The sequence below is a fragment of the Saccopteryx leptura genome, chromosome 6, assembly GCF_036850995.1.
Source record: "Saccopteryx leptura isolate mSacLep1 chromosome 6, mSacLep1_pri_phased_curated, whole genome shotgun sequence".
Classification (NCBI taxonomy): Eukaryota; Metazoa; Chordata; class Mammalia; order Chiroptera; family Emballonuridae; genus Saccopteryx; species Saccopteryx leptura.
In genome coordinates, this window is record NC_089508.1 from 127,641,773 (window position 1) to 127,661,847 (window position 20,075).

Consider the following 20,075-nt stretch of genomic DNA (forward strand, 5'->3'; position numbering starts at 1 on the left):
AAGACAACACGCCCCGCATCCCGACTTTGCGAGAGCCGATCTTCCGACCTCCCGTTCGCCCCGCCCCCGCGGCCACTTCCGGTTTCCACTGCGCAGCCCCGGCACAGGAGGCGGGGTCAGGTGGGCCCGCCTCCCTCAGTATCACAGCGCCACCTGCACTAGGAGGACCGAACTGCGGCCGCGGAGTTGCGGCGGGGAGCGTGGTCTTGGTTTCCGGGAGTGCGCAGGAGTCCTCGCCTCCATCTGCATGTTTCCTCTTAGCAGTAGAAAAGGATCAGGAGGGAGAAGTTGGCTTTGAAAGGTTTTTTTTTCAGGAGCCAAATCTTATCCAGAATCAAGGAAATGGTTCCATTCCCTCTCCAAACTCAAGTCCTGTGGTAGGAGTGTGTATTGCTGGCAGCCAGATGGAGGCTTATCTAGAATTACAGTTTCTCCACGGGTGTGTTTCACTTTGTGTCCTCACAGTCCAGCAAGCCGGGCCTGGCACAGAGTGGATCTCTGTACTTATTTGTGGACTAGGTCACTGTGGTCTACTTCTGAACTTTGGCGCGCACACACACACACAAAGAAGGGATATTTCATGTGCAGACTTCAGGGAGTAGGCAGGGTACAGAAGGAACGAGGGGTTGGCACAGAGCTCTCACGAGGTAGACTCTCCAGAACATCCAGAGGTAGATCCTCAGTTCCTTATGTCCAGAAACAGTTACCCAGAGGTATCTTTTCTCTTCAGGGCTTAAGAAAACCCAAATGCAAAAGGGAAATTTACTCTGAGAAACATTGACTCCCAACAGGGCACTGAGGCAGGCTGTCTTCTAAAATGAACAGTGATTAATAAAGCTTTCCTTGTCTCAGTCATGTGCCAATCTGTCTCCTCATGCCCCGCAACCCCCCAGCAATAGCGCAGTTCCGGGTCCCTTTTGCAGAATGGCTGCTCACCATCTTTGGCTTTTCCTAGTTTGATGGCCAGGTTCTAAAGCCGTACGGGTACGGATACTGGTCGGCTGTAGTGGAGGACAGGCTCCCGAGGCCTCACACAGTCCCTGGGAACTTGGGTTTCCCCCACTTCTCCTTTATACACACCCTCAGATGATAAGCCTTTACAAGAGCAAAGACCTGTCACCATCCCTTGTAGCCTGTTACAAGCTGGAACTGAGCGCAGAATGGGTACACAGGGGTCAGCATAGTGGTTGGTATGGTTTGAAGTGTGGAGCCAGGGGAACTGGGCCCTGTGAGGCCACCTGGAACTGTACCTTCTCCCCTTATCAATTAGGGGGTCTGATATGCTTCTCTACTGGTCAAGAGCTAGCTTGCTCTCCTCTCACTTTTCATACTCAGTCCCCAACTCTCCCCCTTCCTTATCCATCCTCCATTGCCTAAGATTCACTAGCCTTTCCAACTGTCAGTCAAGGCATCATCCTGTTCCCCTCATCTCCACTCAGTGCCCTCCCAGTGTCTCTGACTCAGGTCCCTCCTTGCATCCCACAGCCACTGTCCTATAGATCAGCCACCTACCTCCAGGTTGTCAGTGACTTTCCTAACATGTACAACATATCACCTTGTTCCCAGGTTCCAAACCAACCCTGTCCTCCACAAAACTGGTCTATCTCCTTAGCTACAGTCTTGCCCCAGTCCACTCCTGGCACGACCTTGCTCATGGATACCCTCTTGAATCAGAAAATAATCAAAACTAGTTTCCAAACAGGCTCTCCTGTTTCCAAGCCCCATGCCTTTACACTACTGTTCTCTCCCCAGTCTCTGAATCCCTGGTGAATTCTCACTGTTCCAAATCCCAATTAAGGGACCTCCTTCCTAGCCAGCCTCAATACTGTGTGGAAATCCCCGTTTGGAGGGCTGCCCTCCCACTAGATCCGGGATTCTTCCAAAGCAAAAGCCATGTGTGCTCATCTGCGAGCTCACTGCGAGCTGATGAATGGTTCAAAGCCCAAGGCGGGGGCCACCTCCCCAACTTCCGCTCTGCGGCTTTCCCATTACCCCGAGTCAGCTGTGCGTCTCCCGTTCTCTCTCTACCTCCTCCACGTCCTGGGCGTGTCTTCGAGTTCCCTAGTCGGCCTCTCTTCCTCTAGAACTGCCCCCAGCTCCCTTCTCACTTCCTTTCTCAAGGCGGGCCCTGAGCCGACACCGCCCCTTTCGTACAGTTCCGGAAACTCTGCCTTCTGGCGGTTGATTCTCGTTCAGCTTCTCCCGCCACCCACGATCAAAACTGAAAATCGAAACTGCGCTGGGTCCATGCAGCGGGAGTCTGTATCCGCCCGTTCTTCTGGGTCCCAGCAGGACCCCGCGCTGCTCCACGCGCCCACCATGCCTCCCCCAGACCCCCTCTCCGAAAGCCGTGAGCCCAGTGCGGACCACAGCCCCACAGAGGTACCTGCTGGGTTTGGGGAGATGGGGTTTTAGGTTTTGTTAACTTGCTAAAGGGAGAGGACTTGGCCAAGTACACAGAGGGACGACCAGACCTTAGGATCCTGACCCTTTTGGCTCAAGCAGGAGTAGGGGAGAGTCGGAAAGGGGACCAGGATGAATTAGGGGAGCCCCGCGCCATTCTCCATTGAGCAGTGGCACCTGGACCGACTCTCCCCACGCGCTGGCGACTTGCCTCTTTGCCCCTTCCTGCTTTGACAAAGCCCCAGGGCAATAGCCTTATCGCCTCCGCCTGGAGCATGGCTCTTGACGGGGGAGGGGGGGGCATGATGGCAAAAACAATACCTAAGTACTAGATCAGAATGGGAAACTGGCCCGGACAAGAGAGGTGAATCAATTAAGGCCTCGCAGTTCTTGTGGGGGGGGTTTTCTTCAGGAAGCCTTCCAGATCCCTCTCCTGGAACATCCTGCCGGCCCAACCCCCATTCCCAAGGAGGTTTAATTAGGTTTTTCTCTTGGAAGATTTACCTTACTTTTCTGAGCAAACTCCCAGCCTCCCATCCCCAAAAGGAACTACTTAGATCACTTGCTCTATGTCCTTCCAGGCCCTTTTGAAAGCACAAATAACACCAATGGCAGTAATTTGTATTATTTGCGTAATTAAAACTGGGAATAATACTGCTTAACATTACTAATTAACACTTATGAAAACTTCTCTTGGGCCAAGTACAGTATTAAGCACTTTTTCTGCATTTTTAAAAATTGTGATAAAATATACGCAACATAAGATTTGCCATTTTAAGCCTGACCTGTGGTGGCGCAGTGGATAAAAGCATCAACTTGAAACACTGAGGTCACCGGTTTGAAACCCTGGGCTTGCCTGGTCAAGGCACATATGGGAGTTGATGCTTCCTGCTCCTCCTCCTCTTTCTCTCTCTCTCTCTCTCCTCTCTAAAATGAATAAATTAAACAAAACAACAAAAAAAAAGATTTGCCATTTTAACCATTTATAATGTACTGTTCAGTTGCACTAGGCACATACACAACGTTCTGTAATGCTCACCACCATCTATTTTTAGTTTTTTCATCACCCCAAGCAGAAACTGTACCCTTTAAGCAATAGCTCCATATTCTCCCTTTCTTCCAGCCCCTTGTAATCTCTAATCTACTTTCTCTCTGTGAATTTGCCTACTTTAGATATTTCGTTTAAGTGGAATCATACATTTGTCCTTTTCTCTCTGGTTTAGTTCATTTAGCATAATGTCCTTCCATTTTAATGCTGAATAATATTTCATTGCGTGTACCACATTTTGTTTCTCCATTAATGGACAGTTAGGTTGTTTCCACCATTGGCTGTTATGAATAGTGTGCTGCTATGAATGTGGGTATATAAGTATCTGTTTGGGTGAGTGTTTTCAGTTCCTTTGGGCACGTATCTAGGAGTGGAATTGTCGGATCCTATGGTAGTTCTATGTTTACTTCATATAAGGTTTATGTGTTTCCTGTCTCCTTTCTAAACTGAATTCCATGATGGTAGGGATGGATGTGTCTTATGTATGTATACATGTATCTCAGCTCCTGGTACTCTGTCTAATGGGGAAGTAGATGCTCAATAAATTGTGGAATTAGAATGGGAAGGCCTAAGTAAATAGGAAATTGGGGGTCTGATAAGCCTGGGTTTTGCCTCATCCAGTGACTTTCTGGAATGGAATATGAAATCCCATTCCGTCCTCCAGCCATTGGGGTGGGTGTCGGGTGGTGGGGATGGGGGTTGAGGGGAGTGACTCTTGGGACTTCAGGCCTCACCCCTCCCCTCTGGTCCCCCAGCAAGCCACGGAGGAGTTTCAGTTCCTGCGCTGCCAAAGCTGCCAGGCAGAAGCCAAGAACCCTAAGCTGCTGCTTTGCCTGCACACGCTGTGCTCAGCATGCCTGGAGGCCACGAGCATGCAGTGCCCTGTCTGCCAGGCGCCCGGGCCCTCGGGTACTGATGCGCCTGTTCTGGATAACATCTTCTTTGAGAGTCTGCAGCGGCGCCTATCGGTGTACCGGCAGATCATGGACGCTCAGGCCGTTTGCACCCGCTGCAAAGAGTTGGCGGACTCCTGGTGCTTCGAATGTGAGCAGCTCCTCTGCACCAAGTGCTTCGAGGCGCACCAGTGGTTCCTGAAGCACGAAGCCCGGCCTCTGGCCGAACTTCGCAGCCAGTCGGTGGGAGAGTTCCTGGAAGGCACGCGCAAATCCAACAACATCTTCTGCTCCAACCCCAACCACCGCAACCCTACACTGACTAGGTGAGCCAGCGGGCTGGGCTGGGTTGAGTGGCGCATCCAAGAGCCAGGTGGAGAGAAGGTGAGTGGGGAGCAGCGATCCAAAGTCCAAAAGCTGAGAAGGTAGGGCAAGGAGCTTCTAGGGTCTTTCTTGGAACTCCAAGCAGCCTCTGTAGCATTGCACCCACAAATTACGCCATGCCACACTTGTGGATCGTAATAGTTTACAGTTTTCCCCTGTACTAAATAATACGGCAGAATTATCTTTGCATCCTAGTCAGTCATTCCTTTAGGATAAATTTTAGAAATGCCATTGCTGGGTTAAAGGGATATAAACATTTGACATTTTGGTACCTATTAGCAAACTGTTCTGAAAGTCTTACCGTGGAATTTTATGTACGTGCTGCCGTGGTATCTCAGTATAGCTGGACCCTAGGATGAGATAGATGGAGGTAGTTTGCATCTGAAAAGTCAAAACCGTAATAACACTGCTGTCTGGAAATGTGTGTATGGGAAAAAAAATCAACTCCAGTTATTATTTTTATTAAACAGCACACTATTTCAATTCCTTTTTTGATATGTGATGTATTTCTATGGTTCAAAAATTAAAAACAAAAGGTACATAGAGGGTAAAGTGTCTATTCCTCTCTCTAATCTTCATAATTCCCCCCACTTCTCCCTCCCCCATCCAGGTATCCATTGCCGCTAGTTTGAATGTTTCTAGAGTTTTCTTTATGAATTTATGCACAGATAGGAATATATAGTTTTTTGAGGTTTTATTTATTACCCTGTTTAGCCTGACCAGGTGGTGGCGCAGTGGATAGAGCGTCGGACTGGGATGCAGAAGACCCAGGTTCGAGACCCCGAGGTCGCCAGCTTGAGCGTTGGTTCATCTGGTTTGAGCAAGAGCCCAACAGCTTGGACCCAATGTCACTGGCTCCAGCAAGGGGTTGCTTGGTCTGCTGGAGGCCCACGGTCAAGGCACATATGAGAGAACAGTCAATGAACAGCTAAGGTGTTGCAATGCGCAATGAAAAACTAATGATTGATGCTTCTCATCTCTCTCCGTTCCTGTCTGTCTGCCCTGTCTATCCCTCTCTCTGACTCACTCTCTGTCTCTGTAAAAAATAAATAAATAAATTTTTTATTACCCTGTTTAGCCAAAAAGATAGCATACATATGTGAAATTTGGGACACCCTCCCCCAGTAGATTGCTTGTGTATTGTGTGCTTGTTCTTGGTGATGGGAAGGTGTTGTATGCCCGTGGGAGACGTGCCAAGAACCATGTACCAGGTGCTTCAGCGGAGTGTGGCTCTCTTCCTGGTAGGAGGTTTACCATGGCCGTAACAACTGCCTTTCCCTGTACCCATTCCTCAACAGTGGATATTATTGTTTGAATTTAGATTTCTTTGTTTATTTATAAGGATGAGGTTCAGCAGCTTTTCATAAGGTTTACTTACCATTGTTTCTTTCTTCATTTGTGAATTGCCTATTTAGGTCCTTTGCATTCCACCCGTCCCCGAGGAATTAATCTTTTTAATTTGTAAGAGCCTGTTACAGTGCAAATACATACCTCCTACAACACAAGGTACCCATGTTTAATTTTAGTTTTATGTACTCCTATCCATCAGGCTCTTTCTATATGGTGTCTGGCTTTGATTATCCTAGGAAAGATTTTTTTCCCCATGCCAATGTTAAAAATATTTTCTTATACTCTATTTTAATGATGTCATAGTTAAATCTTCAATCTGTATAGTGTTTAATTTTGTGTGTGAGTAGGAACCTTCATTTTGCTTTTCTCTCCAAATGGAAAGCCAGATCTCTCAACTTTTCATTGAGAGATTTTAATCGTTTTGTGTACTAAATGCCCACAGAGTCATGAGTATGTTTGTAAATCTCTGTTCTGTGCCAGTTATCTGACTATTCCTATACTAATCCTTACTGCTATACGGATTTCTGTAGCTTTTTTTACTCACTTTTTATTGATTGATTTCAGAGAGACAGACAGAGGAAGGGAGGACAGAAAACTTTCCTTTGTTGTTCTGCTTAAGTTGTGCATTCATTGGTTGCTTCCACAGGCAATCTTGGCATTTTGCGATGATGCTCTTACCAAGGGAGCTAACCCCTCAGGCCTGTAGCTTTATTTTGATAGGGCAAGTTCCCATTTTTGAAAAATAATTTTATTTTCTTTTGCTTTGTTTGTTTGTTTGTTTTTTCTTTTGCTCTTAAGCAGTTTTAGAACTTATATATTTATTGGGATTTTGATGAAAATTTCAGTAAATCAGGAGAATTGGCCTTATCCTTATCTTTCGGGTTTTATAGTTTTAATCACCTATGTCTTGAACTTTTTAAAAAAGAATTTACTGATTGATTTGAGACAGACAGAGAGAGAAACATCGATTTGTTGTTCCACTTATTCATTCAGTGGTTGATTCTTAGATGTACCCTGACTGGGGATCAAACCTTGATATATGGGGAGCATGTTCTAACCCACAGAGATACCTGGCCAGGGCTCAGACTCTTTTATTCTTGTAGGTTTTCCAGTGGATTCTTTTGGACTTTTTATGTAAATATATCATCTACAAATAGTATAAAACCGTCTTTCTTTCCAGTATTTATATACATTACTTTGTGGCTTTTTGTTTCATTGGCCAGAACAGTATTGCGTAATAGTGGTTAGAAAAAGCAATTTTATCTTCTTCCTACAGTTCATGAAAAAATTTCTTATGTTTTCTTGTTCCCTCCTGACCAGGAGGTGGCACAGTGGATAGAGTGTCAGACTGGGATGCAGAGGACCCAGGTTCGAAACCCCAAGATCTCCGGCTTGAGCATGGGCTCCTCTGGTTTGAGCAAAGCTCACCAGCTTGAACCCAACGTCGCTGGCTTGAACTCGGTCTTCTGTAGTTCCCCCCCATACCCCCCGGTCAAGGCACATATGAGAAAGCAATCAGTGAACAACTAAGGTGTCGCAAAGAAGAATTGATGCTTCTCATCTCTCTCCCTTCCTGTCTGTCTGTCCCTATCTGTCTGTCTCTGTCTCAAAAAAAAGAAAAAGAAAGTTGCCTTCCCATTTCTTGTTTACTAAGAATGTTTTTTGTTATTTTGTATTATTTTTAACAAATAGAAATATTTGTTAAACACTCAGGAATGAGTGTTCTTTTCAACTTTGTGAAGGTTTCCTTTCACCTTTTAGTCTGATGAATTATAGCAATAAATTTTTTTGTGTTAAAGTATTTTTTAATTCCCAGGGGGAAATCCCTATTTGGTAGTGATATACTATTATTATTTTAATTCATTGCTAGATTCCATTTATAACATTTTTTGAAAAGATTTTATTTATTCATTTTAGAGAGGGGGGAGAGAGAGAGATGGGAGGAGGAGCAAGAAGCATTAGCTCCCATATGTGCCTTGACCAGCAAGCCCTGGGTTTTGAACCGGCGACATCAGCATTCCAGGTCAATGCTTTATCCACTGCGCCACCACAGGTCAGGCTATAACATTTTATTTAGGTTATTATCCAACCTAATATTTGTAGATGTGATCAAACTATTATTTCTTATTCTTTTTCTGCTCTAAAATCATTTAAAGAACATAAGCGATCAAGGCTTATACAGTATGTCGGTAAAATCATGGTGCACTTTTGACCAGTCACAGGAAAGCAACAAAAGATGATAGAAATGTGAAATTTGCACCAAATAAAAAGAAAACCCTCCCAGTTTCTGTAGGATGATGTGGCAGCATGTGCGCATGCGCAGATGATGGCGTAACACCATGGATACAGTGGAGCAGCCCACGGCTATGCCAGTCGAAATGTGGACAGTACAGAGGAAAGTTCAGTGTGTTCTGTGGCTCGCTAAATTCGAATCCGTGACCAAAATGCAGCATGAACGTGTTTATAACAAAGCACCACTACATAGGAATAACATTAATCGGTGGGACAAGCAGTTGAAGGAAACTGGCAGTTTGGTGGAGAAACCCCGTTCTGGTAGGCCATCAGTCAGAGACAAGTCTGTAGAGTAGGGGTCCCCAAACTTTTTACACAGGGGGCCAGTTTACTGTCCCTCAGACCGTTGGAGGGCCGGACTATAAAAAAAAAACTATGAACAAATCCCCATGCACACTGCACATATCTTATTTTAAAGTAAAAAAACAAAACGGGAACAAATACAATATTTAAAATAAATAACAAGTAAATTTAAATCAACAAACTGACCAGTATTTCAATGGGAACTATGGTCCTGCTTTTGGCTAATGAGATGGTCAATGTCCAGATCCATATTTGTCACTGCTAGCCCTAACAAGTGATAGGACGCGCTTCCGGAGCCGTGACGCATACGTCCCACGTCACCGGAAGTAGTACTGTACGTGAGTGACATCATACTTTACTCCTCTCGCTGACCACCAATGAAAGAGGTGCCCCTTCCGGAAGTGTGGCGGGCCGGATAAATGGTCTCAGTGGGCCGCATGTGGCCCGCGGGCCGTAGTTTGGGGACCCCTGCTGTAGAGGCTATATGGGATAGCTACCTAAGGAGCCCTAAAAAATCTGTGCGTGAGCCCACATCGAACTGCACTGAATAGATATGAAACTGGGAGAGTTTTCCTTTTATTTGGTGCAGATTTTACATTTCTGTTGTCTTTTATTGCTTTCCTGTGACTGGTCAAAAGTGCACCATGACTTTACGGAGACACTGTAGAAGTTGCTTGAAAAACTCTTTGAGACTGGTGCCTTTTTGGAAGAGTAGATTATTTCCCACAGTATTGGTCTGCTTTGGATCTTCACTCAGATTCCCTGTAACATTTTCCAGTTCATTCTGAGTTATCTTTCATAATTTAAAAGTATCTTCTATACCTGTAATCATATCTACTTTCTTATTTCTAGTATATATTTGTGGTTATTTCAGTGATCTTTTCAAAGTACTAGGTACTGGCTTTATATTCCTTATTGATATTGATGTTTTGTTTTAAGAGAGAGACAGACAGGAAAGGAGAGACAATGAGAGGCATCAACTTGCTGTTACAGCACCTTAGTTGTTCATTGATAGATTCTCATATGTGCCTTGACTAGGGGGCTCCAGCTGAGCCAGTGACCCCTTGCTCAAGCCAGTGACCTTGGGCTTCAAGCCAGCAACTTTTGGGCTCAAGCCAGTGACCATGAGGTCATGTCTATGATCCCACACACAAGCCAATGACCCCGCACTCAAAGTGGTGAGCCCATATTGAAGCCAGCAACCTCAAGGCTTTGAACCTGGGTCTTCAGCATGCCAGGTCAATGCTCTATCCACAGGCTTATTGTTTTGTTTCAAGTGGCTTGTAATGTTTGGTTTCTGTATTTGATGTTAATTTCTACAGTCTGTTCACATATTATATGAGTTCTATATCTGAGACTATATTAATGTTTTTATTGGGGCCTAGCATATTCCTTGAGCTAGTATATTCCTAGGACTTAAAAAAAATGTGTATTCTTTATAGGGTACATACACACACCAACATATGTATATGCACATATTATATCACATATATCTGTTTTTACTCTTGTTTAAAATATTTTAAAAGATCTTATTTATTGATTTTAGAGAGGAGAGGGAAGGCAGTGGGAGAGGTCTGGGAAGCATGAACTCGTAGTAGTTGCTTCTCGTATGTGCCTTGACCAGGCAAGCCTGGGTTTTCCAACCAGTGACCTTAGTGTTCCAGGTCAACGCTTTATCCACTGTGCCACCACAGGTCAGGCAATTGTTTAAATTTTTTTAGCAAACATATTGAACAATATTTGTATGAATGTACATTTATTGAGCATAGATTATCACTAGTCTCCCAGATATGATCAAGCCTTTAGCATACTTTTTCTTCTCTCCTCTTTTTCCTCTTCCCAGATTTAGTAGAAGTGACATGAAATTTTAGTTCTAGATTATTACCAAAATTTTATACCTTTTTTCTTCTAAGCACCCCTATTTAACAGTTATTAAGTGTCATGATCACATTATAACTTGCTTATTATTCATCTCTTAGGTTTTAATTGTTTTCATTGCTCACAATAATTATTCCTATAGTATATCTTCCAATTTCTTGAGTTATTTAATGTGATTAATTTCCCATTTTGCTGCATTACTTCAAGTAAGTTTTTGTTTGGAAATATTTATTTTCAGAGGTCTTACGTATCTTATCTTGCATGTCCTTTTGCTGTCCCATCAAGGAAAGTTCAGGTAGTGCACAACTCTGGGGTCACCATCACCATGCCTTCTTCTTGGAATATATAAACATGGCTTCAGAAGTTTCTGGCCCCAAGTGTTGCAGATGAGAAATTCAGGTATTGTCTAATTATTTTTTCCTTTGTGAGTAATCAGTTTTTGTATGCTAAGGATTTCATATATTTTTAATTTTTAAAAAATATTTTATTTATTGGTTTTAGAGAGAGGAGTGAGAAAGAAGGAAGGAAAGGTGAAGGGAAGGAGTGGGAAGCATCAACTCTTAGTTGCTTCTCACATGTGCTTTGACTAGACAAGCCCTGGGTTTCAAACCAGCGACCTCAGGGTTCCAGGTCAGTGCTTTATCCACTGTGCCACCACAAGCCAAGCTAATTATTTTCATTTTGCTTAAAATAATTGATCAGGCTATATCAGATATAGGTCTTTTATTTTTCTTCAGTGCTCCTTTATGACATTGTTGATTTGAAAATTCAAGTCTTCAGCTCAAAGATGTTGTCTTCTGCTTTTTTATATATTGACTCCCCCTCATTTGCTTATTTTTTTCCTTTTTCAAACTACTGTTGTATGGATATTGGAACTCCAAGTGCACCTCTTACATCTTTTATCCTTTCCTTAATTCTGTTATTTTGCTATTTTTTCTTTCAGATTCTCAGAGAGCTCCTTGAATTAATTTTCTAATTTACTCTTTTTTTTAAGTTTATTTTAGAGGGAGAGAGAAAAAAAACATTGATTTGTTGTTCCTCTTATTTATGCATTCATTGTATGTGCCCTGGCAGGGACCAAACCCCCAACCTTTGTGCTTTGGAATGACACTAACCCAGTAGTCCCCAACCCCCCAGCTGTGGACCGGTACTGGTCTGTGGGCCATTTGGTACTGGCCCTCAGAGAAAGAATAAATAACTTGCATTATTTCTGTTTTACTTATATTTAAGTCTGAATGATGTTTTATTTTTAAAAAATGACCAGATTCCCTCTGTTACATCCATCTAAGACTCACTCTTGACACTTGTCTTGGTCACGTGATACATTTATCCGTCCCACCCTAAAGACCCGTCCATGAAAATATTTTCTGACATTAAACTGGTCCGTGGCCCAAAAAAGGTTGGGGACCACTGCTCTAACCAACCAAGCCATCAGGCCAAGGTCAACTCTTTTTGTTTTATGTTTTTAGGAGACTCATTTCTACTATTTACTACTTATGATGAGCTTTGTTTTTTCTAACAGTCATGCTTTTTTTATTGCCAAAAAAGTTTCGTGTTCTCAGTGTTTTCTTGTCACGCTGTTCTTGTTTTCTCTATGTCATGTGTTCCTTAATCTCCCTGGAAAATAAACAAACTTAGAATTCTTAGATGTTTTATGTTTCCTCTATTACCCCCCTTTTTTTAAAAGTAGGCCTAGAATCAGTTTAGGCCCCATTTGGGTTGCTGATTCTCTTTCTAGATCCCATTGGCTCTGTGATGTGTGCACTCGTGTCCACGTTGGCATCTAGATTGTACAGTGTTAGTAGCTGATGTGGGCAGGCAGTGGTTATAAACCACAGTTTCCACTCACACCCCTACAGCAAGGAGGATGGGGCCCCCTTCCCAGATAGTAGTGGCTACCTCTAGTGTGAGGGTCAGGGGTAGATTTCTCTGCAGGTACAATGGGCAAAGCTGGTTTAGCCAGCAAGACCCAGAAGCATGGCAGTTAGGCTTAAAAAATTTGACCCTGTTGCTTAAAAACCAGGCAAACAATTCACCTTGTTTCATGATTTATCAGTGCTTACTGGAAAAACTCATGTTGTTTTTTATTTTTTTGCATAAAACCTTGATACCAGAAATAACCCTCAACACTCTCCAGTAAAAAGTCACTCAATTTTTTGACACTGAGCTGATTAGGACATGTTGAAGAACACCAGAGTTGGTCTTAAACTGGGGTCATTGGCATTTGATCACCCTTTTGGGGGACCCATTCTTTCAGCCCACCTTCCTCCTGGGTGACTGGCCCTCTGTGAGTGAGATCCCAGTGTCTGGTGAAGGAACAAGACCTGTAATTAGCAGTCAAGGCTACAGGGTGTTGTAAGGGAGCTGTTAGTCTCTCTGCTTTAATAGGTTTCTTATCACACTGCCCTGTAGCTCACATACTTCCTTGCCAGGGGTCCCTATCTGATGTGTTTGCTCAAGGAAGAAGGCAGGCATAAAGACAGTTGATCTCAGAAGAGTCAACCTGCCAAGCCTGTTTTCTGGGAAAGGCAGCTTCCAAGTGGATGTCCGCATAGCCTGGCCAGGAAGGAAGGAGAAAGGGCAGGGGCGGGGCAGAGCAGGCAAAAGCCATGTTGCCTCTGCTGCATTTCAGGAACTGTAGGAAAAGGTGGGTCATGAAAGTGGGGGCTGCAGGAGTGGGCTGGGTCAGGCAGACAGGCTTGAAGCAGTTAGGAGATCGGGACTCTGTCTTGCAACTTCTAGGATGGAGAGTGTTCCCAGCTTGCGTCTTTCTCGTGCAATTTACTCTTGATTTACCAGTGGATGTCCTATAGAACACAGTGTGTGTGGCACCCTGTGGGGGCTGTGTTGGAAACCCACTGTTGGGTGTAAAGGCAGAGTGGAAAGATGGGTCCCCTCTGCACTGTCCTGCTGTGATTGAAGTGGGTGAGTTTGGGAATAGGGAGACCTGTATTTGCATCTTTGGCTGCATGCTAATTTGTATTTCACTTCATTCCATAAAGAATTTGAGTAGGCCCTGGCCGGTTGGCTCAGCAGTAGAGCGTCGGCCTGGCATGTGGGGGACCCGGGTTCAATTCCCGGCCAGGGCACACAGGAGAAGCGCCCATTTACTTCTCCACCCCCCCCCCTTCCTCTCTCTCTCTTCCCCTCCCGCAGCCAAGGCTCCATTGGAGCAGAGAGGGCCCGGGCGCTGGGGATGGCTCCTTGGCCTCTGCCCCAGGCGCTAGAGTGACTCTGGTCTCCGCAGAGTGATGCCCTGGAGGGGCAGAGCATCGCCCCCTGGTGGGCAGAGCGTCGCCCCTGGTGGGCATGCCGGGTGGATCCCGGTCGGGCGCATGCGGGAGTCTGTCTGACTGTCTCTCCCTGTTTCCTTCTTAAAAAAGAATAAAAAAAAAAAAAAAAAAAGAATTTGAGTAGACTTACCACCATGCTTTTGGGTATATGTGCCCAAGAGAAACTGAAGCAGAGTCTTGACCAGGGCAAAGGGAGCCCCACTGGGAGACGGAGGCCATGGTATGGGTGGGGCTGAAGCCTTCAAGTGGGTAGAGATGAAAGGGTGGGGAGAAGGCCAGGGCCTGTCTGACCTAGAAGTCAAGGTGACTTCCAGCCTTCTCATCATGTGTGATGAGGACACTGGGGAGTGCCTTCCCAGCCAAAATTAATATGGGTCTAGAATGCAGGATGAGCTGAGACCCATGTCTGGGTATAATATCCTGAAGCTTGACCAGATAGGGTGAGGGAATTAATCCAGGTCTATCAAAGCTTATAGCCAAAAAGAGCCTGAATTATAGTTGAGCAGAGAAAACAAAAGACTTGATTAATAATGTCTAGAGGTGTGATGGGATCATGAACTGATAAAAGAGCTCCCAAGACCAGAAGTTGGAATAATCAGTAGCAGGTTAGGAAGAGGCACACCAGGCAGGCCAAGGGATGGTTCTGGGGCAGAAGTAGATACCATGCAGTGGCAAAGCTCATGGCAAGGAAGGGGAAGGCTGCTGGATGAAGAGGAAATGGAAAATGGTGGCCCCACTTAGGGCCAGGGCTGGGGGAGGAAAGCTTGGTGCCAAGGGAGTAAACTAGAAGGAGCTACCTTGCCCTCTGGAAAGTCTGCACCCTCAGTGTCTGGCTGGCCTCCTCATCTTGGCCCTTCCTGGTGCCCACCTGTGAAGTTAACCGTCTGTGAAGTTATCAGTACATTTTCATTTTATTTGGGAATAAAATTGGTGAGCTCCCTGGGATTGAAGGCTGGCCTGCCAGGAGGTAGGGCACAATCAAATGACCTGTTGTCAAGTTTTTCTGTGATTCACCCAGGGAACTTGGTTTCAGAGCCAGAGGCAACTGCTTTTCCTTCCATGGGGTGAGGTTGGAGAAGCTCAAAGGTAGATTTGGCCGAATCATATGTGGGTGAAAGAAATTTTCCCCCTCCTGGTGCCCTTTTATGTCTTGTAGAGAGAAGCAAGGAATTTGAAGTAACCCAAGCCAAGATCAAGGTTGGAGTTAGATCCCTGTCTCAATTCTCCTGAAGCCTGATCTTTGCTTTCTCTAGCTATAAAGAGTGGGCTTTGCTGCTCAGGGTTGTGGAGGCCTTAGACATTTTAGAAGAATTTTTAACAGTGAGACTGGAAATTAGCAAGCTTTTATTACTGCTTCCTAGATCATAAGATTAAAGTTCCTGGAATCACATCCATCTACCTGTCCATCCAGCCACAGAACAAATCATGTATTGAGCACTTATTTCATGTCCGGCACTATGCTCACTGTTTCTGGGAGAATAGGAATCCCTGCCTCTGACATCTGAGTCTGGAGGGTTTCTGTGGGTGCGCACAGCCCTGTGCTCTGTGTCAGGGACCTGCACGTATCAGAAGACATGGTTGAATAAAGTACTAGGGCAGTTTTAAGGAGGGGAAAATTGTGTTTGGGAGGATCAGGGAAACCCAGAGAAAAGAGTTGACTTTTTCTTTGAGAAGAGGGGAGATTGTGAGACAGACTCCCACATGCATCCCTACCAAGATCCACCCAGCAACCCCAGTCTGGGGCCAGTGCTCAAATCAGCAGAGCTCCAAGGAGCTATCATCAGCACCTGGGGCCAACACTTGAACCAATCAAGCCACTAGTGCAGTGGTTCTCAAACTTTTTGAAGTCGGGGCGCATTTAAAATCCTACAAATAATTGTAGGCGCACTATATACAAATTTCTGAGAAATATGTTATAATAATTAAGTCAGATATTAAAGAAAAAATATAAAGTCCAAGCGTGCTTTTATGGTAAACAAAATAAATACAACAAAATTAAATTTACTCTGACATTTAAAAACATTTATATGTTACATTTTTTGAGTTATGCTTTTTAGAATTCGTAAAAAAGAGGTTAAAAAATAAAAAAACGACAAAAAAGTTATCTTTATATATATATATATAGATACATTCTTATTAGTAAGATTTAGTAAATTCAGCAGGTCCCAGCACGAATGTGTTAAGTTTTTTCATTCTGTGTTTATGAGAAACATGAGCCTGATGTGTCCTAGTGATTTCTTCAATATTTGGGCATATATTTGAAAGGCAAACTCTCATTTCCTTGTCAATACATTGAAGAATTCCTCTCTTTTTACTCTTAATTGTGTTGAGGGTAGAAAATCGTAATTCACATAAAAAGGATGTTGAAAATTGTAGTAAAATGTTCAAAGCTTTTTTAGATATTGCCACACATTCTTCTTTTATAGAAATCCAAAAGGCTTCAAGAGACAATTCCTTATGTTTAATCATCAATCCACGATCAGTGGATATAGCTGCCAGTTCTTCTTCTTCTGTTAATGTTAAACCAAAATCACTTGAAGCTTCCATGAATGGGTTTCTAATCCAATTGTATTGTTCAGTGTTAAGTGATGGAAAATGCTATAAATTAAATTTTGCCCATCAACCTTCAAGTCCTGTTTTATTTACACTTAACTTTTGCTCACTTCCAGAATCGGGTTCTTTAATATCATGCTTCTTTTTGAGAAATCTAATTCATTTTATTTGGGTGTATTTATCTAAAAATAATATAATGATGTGTTAATAAATATATTAATGATATGTTAACAAAAAGAGCAGTATTTTCGTAATGAAATGGTATAATAGAGTAACTATATTTATTTTTATATCTGGGCACATGCTGCAAACCAGTGCAGCTAGTAATTCCAGGTCCCAAGTGGGAATGGTACAGAATTAGGAATATATGCAGAATTAAGAAAATACGGGGTTGGGAGGGCCCTGTAATTGCTGCTGGCAAGAACAAAGCGCACCCCAAAACTGCATCTTGCTTTATTTATAGGGCAAAGTGAGGCCATTAGCAGATCTTAACTTGACACCAAACAAAGGATAGAAGAAACTTGCCTCCAGTCTTTCTGGGGAACATGGGGGGTAGTGTAAACAATCCAGCACCACAGCTTGACAGCCTTTTGCAACCTAATCAGGCAGGTGAGGTGGGGGGTTGGGCAGACTGTCAGCTTACAGCCAATTCCCCACACCTCTGTCCCCCAAAAATCTAAACTCCAAAAACCCTGTTGGTTTTTTGGTTCCTAATAGGCACACATTTCCCTGGAATACCATAGGGTGCACCTGGAAATCTTCTAGGGTGCACCAGTGCGCCCTGGAGCACACTTTGAAAACCACTGCCCTAGTGGCTGAGGGAGGGAAAGGGGGAGAAAAGAGGAAGAGGGTGGGGGGATAAGTAGATGGTCACTTCTGTATGCCCTGACTGGGGATTGAACCTGGAACATCCATATGCCAGGCCTGTGCTCTATCCACTGAGCCAAATAGCCAGGGCAAGAGTTGACATTTGAGCTGTACCTTGACCTTGGAGGTTTGTGTGTTTCACCTAAAAAAAAAGTATAAGTTACAAATTTTTAGTTAGTGGCTTAAGCAAAACATGAAGTGAATGACTTAAGTTAGACCTTGGGCCTCACCTTATTAGATATTGAAATTGTGTTACCAGAACCAATTTTCTTTTGATTTCTTGTGACCTGGCTTCCCTCCAGATCAGCTCCATCTCCCTCTCAGCTGCCAAATGATTGCAGCAGCTCCAACAGTTAGACATCCTGATCCTCAAGTCCAATGTCAGAGAGCCAGAATCGTTTCCCTCATGGGCCAAGAATCGGTTGTGTGGGCTCTCTAAAGGGGAAGTCCAGTTCTGTGCGGTACAAAAAGAGAAAGAAGTGTGTCCTTCATGTGTCTTGGGAAAATGTCTGGCAACCACTGCAAGTGAAAGCCAAGCAGAGAAGTGATTCCAGAAACCGAAGTGCGGGAACCGTCAGCGAACAGCCTTAAGTGAGGTGCCTGCCATTTTGGTGACTGGAAGCTCCCCTTTTCCAGTGTGTTCAGAGAATGGGCTGTCTGGCTGAGGTCTACTTCTCGTTAACACCACAGATCACTTTCCTATCTTTTGAAATGTTTTTCTTGTGCTGTCCACACCCTTCTGTAAAGTTATTGAGGAGGGAGCGGCTCTCCTTGTATAAATGAGGCAAGAGGCCAGAGCATTAGTGAGAGCTAACCCAGACAGGAATGCCCACCCACCTGACTGCAGCTGTGCTCCTCGCCTCCTCTGCTGCTGCTGGCCCCTGCATCCAGGCACTCGACTAACAAATGGGGCTGAGGTTTGCAGAGAAAGAATTCAATAAATCACTTGTCTAGAACTCAAAGTATATTTTCCCTGAGAATTAGATTAAAAGGAAGCATGCTATTTAAGCAGTGTTAAAATTTAATTGTCTTCGACTTGAATGGAAGGAAAAGGAACTGAAGTAAAACTGGATCTGCTAAGCCTCAAAGAAATATTTCTTTATCCTAAAATATTTTCCTAAAGGATCTCTTTTAAGATTATGCAAAACAATTACTAAGACATTAAGGGGTGGCAGTCATTATAGCTTGTTTCTAATGAAAGTCTTCCATTGTAGACAGTAGGGCCTGAGCCCCTGCTGTGAGGTCAGGATGGTCCCCTCCCATGAAGCTAGTCTTGGTTCCATGTCACAGTCACTCCAGTGGCTGAGCCCCTGCTGTGAGGTCAGGATGGTCCCCTCCCATGAAGCTAGTCTTGTTTCTATGTCACAGTCACTCCAGTGGCTGAGCCCCTGCTGTGAGGTCAGGACGGTCCCCTCCCATGAAGCTAGTCTTGTTTCTATGTCACAGTCACTCCAGTGGACCAGCACTGGTCCTTTCACTTTGACATCATTTTTCACGGATTTTTTAAAATTTTGATTCAGCTCTTGGTCAGATGGATGTCCTCAATGAGCAATTTTCTTTCAGAAGGATGTTTGTGTTCTGAATTCCTAGGGTCTCTCAGTGTTGTGAATGTCTGTTGGTTGCTTTTATAGCTGAATGACATCTTGGCTGGGTATAATAATATACCTGGGTCATGCCCTTTCTTTTAGAACTTTGCAGACCAGGCTGCACTGTCTTCCAACATCAAGTGTTCATGCAGAGAGGTCCAAGGTCCAACTTACTTGCTTTTTCCGTCTTGATGCCTAAAGGTTATTTTTTATTCTCAAAGTTTATTAACTTAACCAAGCTATTTTGGTGTTGAATGTTTTGTATCAAATTATTCTGGAACCTGGCCTGCTCTTCCAGTATAAAAATTTTGTTTATTTCAGTGAAATTTTCCTATGTCACTCCTCCTCTCTCTCCTTCTAATTTTCCTTTTCTTGCTCTAATGACCCTTTGTATTTAACAGTTTTTGTTGTTGTTTTTTTTGTATTTTTCTGAAGCTGGAAACGGGGAGAGGCAGTCAGACAGACTTCCGCATGCACCCGACCGGGATCCACCCGGCACGCCCACCAGGGGGCGATGCTCTGCCCCTCCGGGGCGTCGCTCTGCCGCGACCAGAGCCACTCTAGCACCTGGGGCAGAGGCCAAGGAACCATCCTCAGTGCCCGGGCCATCTTTGCTCCAGTGGAGCCTTGGCTGCGGGAGGCGAAGAGAGAGACAGAGAGGAAGGAGGGGGGGGGGGTGGAGAAGCAAATGGGCGCTTCTCCTGTGTGCCCTGGCCGGGAATCGAACCCGGGTCCCCCGCACACCAGGCCGACGCTCTACCGCTGAGCCAACCGGCCAGGGCCTGTATTAACAGTTTTTAATTTATTATTTTAGAGGGGGTTTTTCAGGTTAACTAATCTTAACAGTATTAACTACAATTGGGGAGAAACTTATTTAATGACTATTGAATGAGTAACAAAGATCACAGTATGCGTTCAAAGCTACATAAAATCACTATATACCCATTTTTATAAAAGTACTTGAGAATATCAAAACTGGTTGTGTCACATAGGATTCACTGCCTGTTTCTATCTCACCAGATTCTATTAACATTTAATTTTTAACTCTAGTCACTCTGCCGCAATCGGCCATTCTAGCGCCTGAGGCAGAGGCCACAAAGCCATCCTCAGCGCCTGGGCCAACTTTGCTCCAGTGGAGCCTTGGCTGCGGGAAGGGAAGAGAGAGACAGAGAGGAAGGAGAGGGGGAGGGGTGGAGAAGCAGATGGGCGCTTCTCCTGTGTGCCC

General features: G+C 44.4%; 1 protein-coding gene across 4 annotated transcripts in view; it reads left to right on the forward strand.

Annotated features, from left to right (window-relative positions):
* The first annotated feature begins 2,145 nt into the window (after nucleotides 1-2,145).
* The window catches only part of PML (PML nuclear body scaffold), a 49,709-nt gene continuing 31,779 nt past the window's right edge, over nucleotides 2,146-20,075 (forward strand). For 3 of the 4 annotated variants that reach the window (XM_066342614.1, XM_066342611.1, XM_066342615.1), the window contains exons 1-2: nucleotides 2,146-2,382; nucleotides 4,207-4,670. In XM_066342614.1, coding sequence (XP_066198711.1) covers nucleotides 2,248-2,382; nucleotides 4,207-4,670 — 599 coding nt within the window. In that variant the 5' untranslated portion in view covers nucleotides 2,146-2,247. The remainder of the gene's footprint in view (nucleotides 2,383-4,206; nucleotides 4,671-20,075) is intronic. The other variant, XM_066342612.1, reaches the window with a different exon arrangement.